This window comes from Lacerta agilis, chromosome 7 (assembly GCF_009819535.1).
Source record: "Lacerta agilis isolate rLacAgi1 chromosome 7, rLacAgi1.pri, whole genome shotgun sequence".
In the NCBI taxonomy this organism is placed as follows: domain Eukaryota; kingdom Metazoa; phylum Chordata; class Lepidosauria; order Squamata; family Lacertidae; genus Lacerta; species Lacerta agilis.
Window position 1 is genome coordinate 85,698,696 of NC_046318.1, and position 13,346 is coordinate 85,712,041.

Genomic DNA, 13,346 nt, shown 5'->3' on the forward strand with positions numbered 1-13,346 from the left:
CCCGCAGCTGCTGCCTTGTCTGCAGGCAGAGCCCCATGTGCTCCTGCAAAGGGCAGGGGGCAAAGGGCTAATGCAGTTCCCTACCCCAAGATGTAGTAGTTCCTGGGGGAGGATAAGGCTGTCAGGGGACGGCTCTTCTTGCATTCTCTCCTCTACACAAGGCATACCTTGGATGCTGACAACCTCAGGATTGGCTTTGGGGTCTAGCTGTCCACTTTTGATTTATTTCCCTCCCTGCCTGGTTTATTTCCCCAGGATGCTCCGCTCTGATGCAGCACCTCTTTCTCCCCCCCCCCCACCTGTGCTTCTTGTTTTCACAATGGCCATGGCGCTGGCAAGTGGCCTCTTGCCTCCTTCTCAGAATTGCCCCCGCCCACCTCACACACCTACACAAATGCTGCAGAAGTGGAGTAAGCATTGCACCCCCCCCCCAAAAAAAAACCTTAGGTTCATCTACAAATGCCAAGACCCAGGACCCTGTTGGCCAAATGGCATGAGCCTAAAAGAAAGATTGCATCTGGTCAGTACGACATAGTCTTCTCTCGCTATACAAACAAGTTGGATTTATATTATTATCAATGACATGAAACTCCAGCATGTATTGATTGTAACCCCACCCGAGGTTCTGAGAACAGGATGACCCATAACTATGGATTCGAAGGCAAGTCCAGGGGTTGTACTGCGGTCATTCTTCTTGCATCCCCCACGGGGAACCATGCCTTCTTCCTCCTCCCTATAGCGGGATTCAGGCCCGTGAGGATTGTTCTGCCGTGTGCAAGTCCATGTCCTTCTGCTTGCTGGTCAAGAAAGCCCCCCTCTCCAGTTGCCCCAGTGGCCATGCCAAGGGCTCCCCCAGCTCACTCGCCTCCCAGCACTGCAGTGCAGAGTCATTCAGAGTCCTGCTTTTCTTTGCAGATGAAAGCCTGTTTTTGTTGCCTGCAAAGCCAGGCCCAGAGGGTGCTCAGTCTCTCCCCAGGGATGGGATGCCGTAAGTTAATCTTGGGTAGAACCACGGGGCTCCCGGTGGCAGCAGCAACAGCAGCCAGGCACAGGCTGGAAGATTCTGTCTTGGTTTTGCGTGTGTGGCTTTTCCATCTTTCCCCTCGTAATCTCCTCCTCCTCCTCCTCCTTCTTCCTGAATCCATAATCATTTAACTCCGAATCGCCGACTTCCTGTCTCGGTCTTTACTCTGCAGAGGGCCAGAGTTGGAAAAGAAGAGAGTTAGACAAACACACCTGGGACCGCAAGCTGCAAGTGTGGCTGTTCCAAAGCTCCAGAGAGCAGCCAGGTGCACAAGGGATTGGGCTCATTATTTCTCTCTTTATTAAAAATATTTATAACCTGCCCCTCGATCTGCGCAGATTTCAGGACTAGTTCTGGAGCATGAAATAGCGAACAATGCAACAGCCAGATATAAAACACATCATCAAAGACAAATAGCTTCATCTGAAACTAAAGAGCATGTTAAACAATCACCAATTTAAAAAATTTAAACACCTGGGCAAATAAGTTTTAACCTGGCACCAAGATGGCAACTATGTTTGCGCCTTTCTCACTGCGAAGGGCACCATTTCACAGATGAGCACCATTCTCCCAGCTATAGCCGTCTCCATGATGGATTACAAGTTTTCCTTTAGAAAACCCTCCAGGCGCTGCTTCAGTTATTTGGGCCCAAGCCATTAAAATCTTTAAAATGAAGCCTCAGCAGCTTGAATGGGGCTCAGAACCAAACAGGCAGCCAATGTCATTTGTTCAGAGCCAGTGCCACATGGTTCCATATGGCCCATCCTGCTTTTCACTTGTTTCTACCCAGCGAGAGGCTGGGCCAAAACTCATTTGTGCCAGGGCCATTTTCTAGCCCTGCAAACCCCCCCCCTTCGCTTCCCATGGGCGCTCTCGGCACCTCCCTCCACCACCAACCCACATCACTGGCCATTTCTCCTGTGTCGCCTCTCCTGCAATTATACTATTACTTTGTTTAACAAAATTTATATACTGTTTGATCGTAAAAACAACAACTTTATAAAATAAAATGTTAAAAATACATCCAAGACCTTGGTCAGCACAACCAGAGTTACTTCATGTTTTTCCTGTGATGCTAGCTCACAACACGGCATCCATTTTTCTGTGGATGCTGAAATCTGGCTTCCTGCTGCAAAATTTCATCTTACATTCCCCTCCATCCTTCTGCAGCTAAAACAGAGGAGCCATTTTTCCATCAGTGGGATCTGTTTCTGTTGCTACGTGCAGATCACAGGAGGGCTCATTTGGTCTGAATAGATCACAACACTACAGCATTTGTGAAATGTGCAAGGCAGGACTAGCTTTAGACTCTTGAGTAGACCCAGTGCCCGGAGAAGCAGGTCCCTTCTACACAGAGCACGTGTTATCTCTTGCAAGATTCCCCCAGATTTGTTTGGGGTTGCCTGCCGAGCAGCCGCATTGTGGCAAACCCCACCTGGGGCTTCGGCGTGGGATGTGGGAGGCCTCTGCTTCTCAAGGAGCTGCCCTTGCTGGCTGCCTGGTGCCTCTCCCCAGCACCACACGCTGCACCCCGGCATGGCTTCCTGGCTGCCACAGCCACCCGTAACAGGCAACCTCATCCTTTGTTAAAGGGGAGATGGGGGGAGGAGGGGGGAGCGCAGAAATGGTAAAATTAAATTTCCCAGATGTTCAGGCCCCAGGAGCTCTCTTGCTGTCTGGAGAGGAAATGGGGATTCGGAAAATCCCGCCTCATATTTTTTCCCCTATCACCTTGCCTTTCCGCTGCCATTAAGTTAAGCAGGAACAGTAAATTAAGGGGATTGCAAAGCAGGCCCATCTTTGGGGAAGGAGGAGGGCAGGAAAGGCCCCTCCAAGCTGCTGCCTTGCCCCAAGCAGAGAGCAGCACAGCCGGCCTCCATGTCCGCCCCCCCCCCTTCTTGCCACTGGAGGAAAGGGTGGCAGAGGACAGAAGGACCCTGGAGTAGCTTCCCCTGCCTTTTAACTGGCTATGTGCTGCTTGCTTCTTGTGACAATTCTCCACACCCCAGCCCAGTCCCCCCCCCATATGCGCTGTGCTCTGGCTGGAGCTTAAGAGGGAATGGATTGGGGGGGGGGGGCAGTGCTGTAGCACTCTTAGGTTGCAGGGGGTCTTCTAATGAACTAGCATTCATCTGCAAACATTTGTAAGCACAAGTAAAAAGGTGATCACCAAAATCATCCCATAATATTTTGCCAGAGGGTGGGAGGTGCAAATAGGACTCCTTTACCCAGCATTAAGCAGCAGTGCCCCCTATCTCTGTCCTGATCCACCTTGAGTTTATGTGGACTAGGAACCCACTGGGTCCACCGGCCACGTCACCATGGAGAGCTAGCACAAGGCAGAGGGCATCTTGTGTGTGACGTTCACCTTGGGTTCCAGATGGGGAAGGTGGCTCTTAAAATCACACCCCTGGTCATCTTCACCATGGCATAGCAGCATGCACAAACAGCCTTTGTTCATGCTTTTAACTTCTGGCTTTCCACGGTGAGCTTTGTCTAAGCTCCAGGAGAGGTCCTTGCTTTGGATGAGGTGAGGAAGGTTTTTGCTGAGTACATCAAGCAAACAACTGCTGCCTGTTGCACAATTTCTCCCTTTCCACATCATATTAGTCAAGCTTTGCTTTTTCTATCACTAACATGAGTGAGAATTCCCACGTGGCACTTTCCCTGTTTCTCAGAGTGGCCTCCTGGGAGTGGAATTCAAGGAACTGGCTCCCTGGTGGCTCCAGTCACACCTAAATTTGAAGAGGTAGAGAAAAAGCTCTTTTATACCATCAGGAAGCTTGCTGCTTATTCTGTACCTGCTTTTCACTTCTTCTTCTTCTTCTTTTTATATATTTTTACTAAATATTTCTTGGTTTGCAAAAGTATGTGCAATGTCTCTTTTTTCAAGTTACATTTTTTGCAGATCAGCTTCACTTGTTGAGACATTAGCGTTACATAGGACCTGCTTTTCACTTCTGACCTGGACTTTTCTTGCAGCTCCCACTCAGCCTGGTGGGGGGGGGGGGCAGCACTGTCTTTGCTGTTTCTCTCCCCCCTCTTCCCCCCTTCCCTGTCCTGAATGCCTGACCCCCATAGACCTCAGGAGGTGCGGCTGCCTCTATAGCTTTTGAGTCCACTTAGCCCCCTGCTGAGCTGGGACTTCAAAGTGGCAGCCTTTTCCTGCTCTTAAAGAAACAGCTGCTGGGGGGGGGGCATGTTACAGCACAGTTCTTTGCTGGGGGAGTCCTCAGCAAGCCAACTGTGCTTGCTTCCATTGACTTCACCAGTGCTGAAGCAATGATTCTTCAACATCATCTCCGTTGGACTGGTCATGTTGTGTGGATGCCTGACTGTTGTCTTCCAAAGCAACTGCTCTATTCCGAACTTAAAAACGGGAAGCATAATGCTGGTGGTCAACAAAAGAGGTTTAAAGACTGTATCAAGGTAAATCTTAAAAAATGTAGCATAAACACCAACAATTGGGAAACAGTGGCCTGCGCGCTCCAATTGGAGAACAGCCTTCACCAAAGGTGTCATGGACTTTGCAGGCACTCGAACTCAGGACGCAAGGGAGGAATGTGCTAAGAGGAAGGCACGCTTGGCAAATCCACACCATGATCAACTCCCGCCCCGGAAACCTCTGTCCCCACTGTGGAAGGATGTGTGGATCCAGAACTGGCCTCCACAGTCACTTAAAGACTCAACTATTAAAACAGTGCTTATGGAAGACAATCTTACTCCGAGTGATCGCCAAAGAGAAAGAGACTCTTCCCGTCCCCCAGCCTCCTCTCAGGGAACCAGGGACAACCAAAAGGCATTCAAGGCACCCTGTCCTGCTACAGCCCACAAACTGCTCTTTGGATTCCAAGAAGCCCAAATACTTTATCTCTCCCCAACACCCCAATCTCCTTTTTTGTAAATAGCCGTTATTGTTGCAGAGAGATGCTAGAATATGTTGTGGCTCAAAAAAGGCAAAGGTCAGATTAGGTGGTGAGGAAAAAGCAGCCCCGTTTAATTGCTTCGAAGGCTGCGCTTGCACTTTTTGCTGCTGAAAAGTGCCTCAAGGAGTACTGCTTGCCTGGTGGCTTTGGGGGCCGGTTCTTTCTGCTTTGTGTTCTGTGGACTGCCCAAGGGGCATGGTTAATTGGGTGGCATAAAAATACAAATGAAAAACCTGCTTGTATCTCTGAAATGAGGGGCAACGGGGCATAACAGTCTTGTGTTGACACCAGTCTCCCCACCACTTGAGTCAACAACTTCAACAGCAGTTGTGCCAGTTTAGTGGGGAGAATCCAGCCCCTCTACTAAGAAAACCCCCAAAACCACGACACCATTTGAAATGCCAAGAGAACAGGTACAGGTGCCGCTCATGCTTGATGCAGGTGCCGCATTTTGTGTGTGTGGCCAGTACAAAAACACCCCACATTTTTGCTCCAGCCAGTGGGCAGTGCCTCAGTGTGTTTATCAAACATTTTGAAAGGATGATTCAAAATGGCGACTCGAGCCATTACAGTTTGCTCTACTTCATTGCCTTATTGATCAACGTGACGTTATTTGAGTGCAGCTAAATAGACCTAGCCGCAGCCTTCAATTTAGCGATCCATTCCCAGTAACACATGCAGGCCCCCCGCCATCCCTCTCAGAGCCTTTACCATGGATCAGGTCAGCCAGTTGGTGGGAGGTTCAGGGTGGACAAGACTCCTTCACATGGTGCAATAGCTCACCTCCTCCTTGGGGACTGGTTTATAAGCCTCCCTAGGCATGGCGACTGGCGCTGAAGGCACAGGACGTGCACTTTAGAAATAAATAAATAAAATGCCCTTAAAAACTCTCTGGCTACTGTGGGGAATAGGATGCTGGACCACGTACACCTGTGGTCCATTCTTTCATTGATGCTTGTTGGGGCAAGTGGCAGCTGCCGCAGCCAATGGAAGCCAGTGTCCCAACTGCATAGTGGTCCTCTAAAGTCACTGGTAGCTGCCACCTGTGTTTCTTCACAGCAGGAGAGCAGCTCTGTGTAGGGGAGCAGCGACGTGGGGACATGTACATGGCAAGTGTAGGGCTGTTCCATTCCTTTTTTTAAAAATCATTTTTATTAAAATTTCACTTTAACAAACCAATCAAATCACATTAAATGTTCCAAATTATACATAAACATAAAAAATAATCCAAATATTTTGCCAAATTATTAATTTTTGCACTTCCCATGCTTCAAACTTGAAGGGCTCTGATCAACCTCAAATTTCTTTTGCATTCCATAGTCATTTCCGATGATTCCCCTAATTCCTTCTGATATTATCCTTAGGGCTGTTCCATTCCTAGTGTGTCTGCCTGCGCTTCCCCTCCATCAGTCGTCCCTAGTTAGCATGCTGGGAGAGGCGGCAGCAGTGGTGGGCTGGAAGTAGGAGCCCTGGAGATCAGGTCAAAGGGCAGTTCCCCCCAGGAAAGTATTGGCAAGGCTGGACTGCATAGGGGACACAAGTTGAAGGAGCCAGTGGGACAAAGGAGAGGACCAGCCTCTGTAAGTCTTGGCTCCTGTGAGTGCTCCTGACACACACCTAATATGCTCTTTTCCCTTCCTTCCTTCCGGCTGGGTGGGAAACTGGAACTCAGGGGTACAGCACCATGTATGGAGAAGGCCCCAGGTTCGAAACCTGATGGGCATCTCCAGGTAAAAAGGCTGCAGTTTTAATATTGAATTTTTAAACTTGTATTTTAATCTGTTATTTTAAATTGATTGTGTTTATGTTTTTGCAGTGATTTTAATTAGTGTTAGCCGCCCTGAGCACGGTTTTTGGCTGGGAAGGACGGGGTATAAATAATAATAATAATTATTATTATTATTATTATTATTATTGTTGTTGTTGTTGTTGTTGTTGTTGTTATTGTTATTTTATTATAGATAGGAGGGGATGGAGAAGGGAGACCTACCACCCCCTCCAGACCCCAAGAAGCCACTGCCAACTAGAGTGGACTATACTGGGCCAGGCAGGCAATGAGTCTCTGGCTGCTGCTGCTTCTGTTCCACGAAGCAAAGACACCAAGAAGCCACTTGGTGTCTTTGCATCCATCTTCTCAACTAGCAGGCATCATCTCCACTCAAGCTAACGTCAGCAAGAAAGCAATTAAGTGGGATTAAGAAACTGCTCCTTCACTTTTCTCTCCATGCGAAGAAGGAGAGCAGCGCTCTCTGACTTACGGAGACGGGAGACGCTGCCACGAATTAGGCTACTCTTCCCCGTTGTGTCTGTACTGCTACCTTGAACCGTTCAGGCATCCCCAGTGAAAAACGGGACTTGCTGGGTCAGACATAGGCAGATCTTACAGGAATATGGCAGTATCAACAATGTCAGCAGTAAAATGCCCATCAGAATACAAATTGAGGGCATTCTCTCCACTTTTGCTTCCTCTGCATAGCATTTGAGCATCCCTACAGCAGGGAGAATCAAAAGCCTTCCTCCCAGGCTGCTTCTCAGCATTTCCCTTCTTTCACATCATTAATTGCAAATAAATTGCACTCAACCTCTTAGGGACATTCCTCAATTCTCCCAGCCTTTTTTTTTTTTAATTGAGGGGGGAGTATTTTCAAAATCCTATCTTAATCATTGTTTGTCAGTTTCAGATTGGATTAATTTTCCTGCTTGGCAGGGGGTTGGACTGGATGGCCCTTGTGGTCTCTTCCAACTCTATGATTCTATGATTCTATGAATTGATAAGCTAAGAAATGCCACCTCGGTCTCTTTTTGGAAGAGTGGAGAAATGAGTTCTTGCACCGGCATAACTAGGCTGTTACGATGGGGCAATCCTGTGTTCAGCAGATCAGTTGATGATAGTAGAAGGAGGTTTGCTCTGCATAGGAAATGTTTGGCAAAGTATTAAGGCAAAAGCCAGTGGGGGTGCTGCACATGGTCACTTTTCCTGACCTGTATCTCCCCCTCTATTGTTCGGGGTGGAGCTTCCTCTGCCATGACCTTTTGAAGTCCCCCGGCCTCACAGATAAGTTTACATATTTAGTTTCTGTTGCAAATCTCCCTTTTCACGCTGCTGAAACTCAAGAAGGTGCCTTTCCCCAGCTTCCTCCTCTGGTTGTCTCCAGTGTTCCTCTCTGTTCCCATGTGCCACATGCATGCCCACCTATCCAACATGCTGCTCCCCCAGAATGTCAAGAGCGTTCTTCCGCCAACACCCACATGAAAGCAAGTTGCTCCCTGCTTTTTCTTCCCCTTGTTCTACGTTGCTTTATGTGGGGGATCTGCACACAGGCTGGAGTGGACTGAGCTTTTTGGAACAGCTTTTTGGCTGCTGCTCTGCGCTTTCTGCCCCAAGAAGCCTTAAGAATTTGGCTGTTAAGAAGCTGTGCCCCTGCCCTCACCACATGCTCAAATCCCCTTAGCTTGGACATTTTGAACTCTCAGCTTAGAGTTCGTGGGGTGTAGGAATTTGCTCATTCTGAAATGCAGAAGCCAAGAGCTCATCAAATAGACCAATAAGTAGATTTACGCACCTTTTAAATTTGCGTGATAACGGGTCTCAGAGGCACAATCTTCTCTCAACAATTTCAGCCCAAAGACAGCAACTCTGAGAGTGAAAGCAATTTGGAAATTACACTGCGAATTCAGGGCTATACCACTTTTTAAAAAAAAAACAGCTTGCTTTTTAAGCAGTGTGTTCTCTGTCAGTGCCCCACAAATAGCAAAGGTGTGTGTTTTGCAGTTTCCTAAATCTACCTTCCTTCCTTCACACCACATAGATCAGTTGGGGGATCTGTTTATTACACACCATTTCAGACAGGAAGAACTTGGCTGGAATGTGGCAGTTGCCAGGCCTTGTGCCCTGGACAGCTGAGGGCATGTAAGACGAGGGGATCAAAGGAGCAGAGGTCTCAGCTGGCATAGCTGCCTGCCTGCCTGCCTGCCTTTCCCCCTCTCCCCCTGTCATTCTTGCTCATGCTGCTTTGCTCAGCAACTTAAGGGATCTGAGCCTCACCCTTCTATGCACCAACTTCCTTGCATATCCTGTGTATGGTTTGCACAGCAAAGTCACACTTGTCAGCTGCCCTTCCTTTTCTGCCCCTCATGGGCTGAGAGTTTGCAGAAAGGAGACCTGCCCCCCTTGCGTTGCCTTTCTGGGAGGGTGAAGGTGGAATGGACCGTCCAGGAGACGCCTGTGGTTCTACCCAGAGCAGCTGGAGTCCGATATCTAGGTGGATTGAGCCATCTTGGCACTTGAGGCTCCTTGGACTCCCTGCCTCTTTTACTCTGATAGGAAAACAAAGGCTGTGTGGAGCACTTTGTCCACACACACACACACACACACACACGCAAGCCCAGAACTTTCCCCTTTTCTTGGGGATGGTTGCAGATGTACAGCACCTCAGTCAGTTGTTTCCCCTCTGTGAACGAAGGGCCGAGGTGAAGGAGCCTGAACTGCCAGGATTGGATTTTTATTCTTTTTCCTCTTCCCACATTTTTCCATATGCCATAAACGTCTTTATTTACTGAGTATTTAAGAGCTTTGTCACACCTTAACTGCAGTTGAGGTTTTCTAACTGGGCGCAAGAAGAGGACAGAGTGATGTGTCTGAACCACGAGAGATTTGGGGAAGGGAATGAGGTTTCTTTTGGGAATGCTTCCAAATGCATTGCAGTGCGTGGTCTGCTTTTCAGTCTGAGTGCATGGCCCTCTCCTGCCGTGGCTGGAAGTAGCAAATGCACAGGGCGACCTCGCTGCCACAGATGGCTTCGCTTAGCCCCCAGCCCTCACAGGCAAGCCACACTGATGGCCACTCTGGATTTGGTCCCCTGGTGCCTCCAGCCTGTCAGCTGTGGGTAGCCTCCCTCTTAAAACAGCGGCCATGCCAGTAGCTGTTGGCAAGGAGCTCTGTGGGTCATTTGTTTGTCCTGAACCTGCTTCTAGCCAATTTCATTTGATGATCCTGACTGCTAAGGAGTCACTTCTCTTTCTGCGCTGCCAGTGGCTTTATCAGTTTCCACTCCCCATGTTACCTACTTCCCCCTCTCCACCCCACACAATGCAAAAAACAGCTACAAGGTGAAGGCTTCATCAACAATTATTATTATTTATTATTATTATTATTATTATTATTATTATTATTATTATTATTATTATTATTATTTATTTACGGCCTATGCCAACGACCAGATTGTTTTGCTGGCCCATTTTCTGCCTTCTCACTGCAGAGTTTCCAGATGTGGACACACTGCATTTCCTAACAACTTCCATTATGCTATTAGTGTGAGTAAGGAATTCTCTCTCTGTCTCTCTCTCTCTCCCCCCCCCCCTTCCTCCTCTCAAGATTTCAGACTAAAATGCAGCCAGTTCCCAGTAGCTTGGAAGTCCAAACCAATAATCTGATAAAATAAATTAACCACAGGATTCAAATGTGGGGTTTTAAAACTAGAACCATCATCTTCTAAGGGGGTCAACAGCACAAAAAAGATTGCTGGGCAATTTTCCAGGTTATTTGCTTTCATGCTAGCTGAAAGGATATTCCTTGTTAAAACACAGTCAAAATAGTGCTTTCTGCTGGAGTATTTTAAAACTCCCTTTTGGATTAATTTCCCCCCCTGTTGTTCAAATGGAAATTGCTGGGGCACTTGTTGAGCTGACCTGCTTAATAAGAGACCAACATACAGCTGTTGCATATCCAATGGGTATGTTTTTCTGGGGGGTGGGGAGTAGGGTTTGGGGCTGGGCTGGGCTGGTGACCCTCTGCATTCCAGAAAGGACCATTGATCTGGCTTTTTTCATTTTATAAGATGATCCTTACTATCCTAATTTTATTTTCAGGCAGTTTAGACTGAAAGTGGCTTGCCTCGAGATTCCTATTACACTTCAGGGCTGAGTAAAGATTAGAATGGGATGAGGCGGAGGCGTCTCAACCTCCCAACCTAAACTTTTTTGGGGGGTGAGGATATATCTCCTGCTAAGCAGGGGGTGGTGCTCATGGCGGAACAGGCTGCAAATCCAGCCACCGCGTAAGAAGACAAAAGTAAGCTTACAGCTACACTAAGTGGGGCTGGTTTCTCCTCTACAGAGAAATCCCCCACCCCTTTGGTTTATGAGAGGAGCAGTACAGAGGATGAGGGGCAAAGATGGTGAGAGATCTCATAGGAGGGAGAGGTGAGCTGTGCTTGCTGCCCATAACTTGGCTGGGTTGAGCAGAGGAGGAATCTCAAGCAACCCAAACCACCATGCCTGGGACTAAGGTTGGGAAGGGGGCAGGCAAGGTGGGAAGGTGTCTTTCTAGTTGCTCACTGGGGAGAGAAAAGCTAAGGAGATGAATGTGGGAAGTGAAGAGTGGACAGGCGATGACTTAAAATGCTCCTTCCTTCCTTCCTTCCTTGGACATTTCCCCCAGACTCATTCCCAGACTGAAGTAGTGGCAGCGAAACTGGCACTTTGGGTGATAGCTGAGAATCGGTGCAGGACAGCAGAGTTGCCATTGCTCAGGGCTGGGGTGTGGAGGGAGGTATTCCTTCTCTCTACCCCAGACTCGCCAAGGAGCTCAAGCCACTCATTCTCTGGACGGAGACATTTTTACCCAACCCTCTCAAGCACTGCAGCGAAGTAGCTGTCGCCTCGGACAGATGCCCTTCAGAAAGCCCCCCCCCCCAAGTGCCGGTTTGCCATTTGTGATGTGCAAACCAAGTGTGACCCCGGGGTCTTGGTGAGCACGTGTGTTCTCTGGGCACAGAGATGGGCCCCTTTGCCAACACCTCTGGCTTCTCCCTGGTCTCTTGAGCTGCCCTGCTTTCCTTGCACTTGATCAGCTCCCCTCCCAATCCTTTTCAAGCACCATCTCTCTTGGGCCTGCTTATGAGAGAAGTTTAATAATCCCCTCTGGAAATGAAGTCTCCCAGAACCCTGCGGCACATGGAGGAGTTTATCCACTTTGGCAGCAGCGCTGACTGTTCCTTCCCGCATCCCGGAATCTCCTTAACCGGCAGTTTCTTTGTGTTCCTTCCACCCCCTCCGCACCCCCTGCAAACCAGGAGAGCCCAGGACTTACCATCTTCCTCTGGTTGCTGAGGCAGAAAGTGCAGATCTGTTTGGGCTGCGAGTTTTCGCTCTCCCTCATGGGGGGACTACTGCTGCTGCTGCTGCTGTGGTGGAAGAAGGCTGGCGTGGTGTGGCACGGCTGCCCATCTCCACACGCGTCCCCCACTAGGAGGACGTTGCCCAGGTGTGAGATGTAGCTGGAGGCCAAGCGGAGAGTCTCGATCTTGGAGAGCTTCCTGTCGGCCGGCTCAGTGGGGATGAGTGTCCTCAGGGCGGTGAAGGCCGTGTTGACGCTGTTGGTGCGGTCCCGCTCCCGCGCGTTGGCCGTGTGGCGCTGGCGGGGCTCCCTGTTGATCCGGTTTGCCTTCTTGCTGCGGCGCTTGCTGCTCTTGAGTCCATACCCGCCGGCGTCCAGGTGGTAGGGCTTGTCCTCTGACCCCGAGCTCTCACTCCCATCCTCCTCGTCCTCTGAGAGCATGCTGATATCCGGGTAGAGGAAGCGGCTGGGGGCCGAGCGCAGCATGGCAAAGGAGGACATGGCCAGGAGGTTGGTGAGAAGAGAGTTGGGGGGACCGGGGGGGGGGGGCTTCCTCCTTGTGGACCTGCTGCCCTGTTACCTCTGCTCTCTCATCCTTTCGTAGTTCTGCGCAGTGCAAGGAAGAGGTGGGCAGGCAGCTCCCAGCAACTCCTTTCCCCTGACGCCTTGCCGATGGTGCTCATCCACTTTCTCTGGCTGGCTCTCCTAGCTGAGAAGGAGTTAAGCTCCGTGGTCACACACTGCGCAGCTGGTGTCTCCTCTTTGCACACGTGTGTGTGCTTGCATGCGCTTAAAGCTGCTTTTGGAGTGTGGCAGGAGCCAGAGAGCATTTTATAGCACCAGTGAGTGGTCTGTCAGACAAGCCCCTCCTTCCCCTCTCCTCCTCTTGCTCTGCTTGCAGCAGTTTCACGCCTACCTGAGCATTCCTTCTTTTTCTGTTTGGGATGGAGGAGGGGTTGTCAGCCGGTGGCCGGAGGCTGTGGGGAGAGGGGGGAGCCCCGTGTGGGCTTCACCTGTTGCTGCCTCCAGGACCCCAGACTCCCAGCCTGGCAGTTGTGCTTGTGGGATGGAGACCACAGAGGTCTTTGTCCGCTGTTATCATGCGCTCAGACTAGAGTAGCTTGGAGACGTCTAGCCCTGCACAGCGTATTATTTGAAAAGATGGGGTGTGAAGTGCATGGTGACTGCTCTCTTGTTTTGAAAGGATAGGGTGTTGGGTTGGGGGGAGGGCACAAATGTCTCCATTTGGTTGCTCAGAAGCCACCACACGCCCAAGAGA

General features: G+C 49.6%; 2 protein-coding genes across 4 annotated transcripts in view; one reads left to right on the top strand and one right to left on the bottom strand.

Annotated features, from left to right (window-relative positions):
• BOP1 (BOP1 ribosomal biogenesis factor) overlaps positions 1-13,346 on the top strand; it is a 62,823-nt gene that overhangs the window by 38,187 nt on the left and 11,290 nt on the right. The gene's annotated exons all lie outside the window — the stretch shown is intronic.
• Positions 538-13,152, bottom strand: SCX (scleraxis bHLH transcription factor). 2 transcript variants are annotated; one of them, XM_033156051.1, is made up of 3 exons: positions 12,041-13,152; positions 8,514-8,587; positions 538-1,190 (listed from the first exon to the last, which is right to left on the bottom strand). In XM_033156051.1, exons 1-2 carry the CDS (start codon positions 12,566-12,568, stop codon positions 8,540-8,542), a joined length of 576 nt encoding a protein of 191 aa, XP_033011942.1. In that variant the 5' UTR covers positions 12,569-13,152; the 3' UTR covers positions 538-1,190; positions 8,514-8,539. The 2 variants fall into 2 exon arrangements, with proteins under 2 accessions (XP_033011942.1, XP_033011943.1); XM_033156052.1 differs by lacking the exon at positions 8,514-8,587.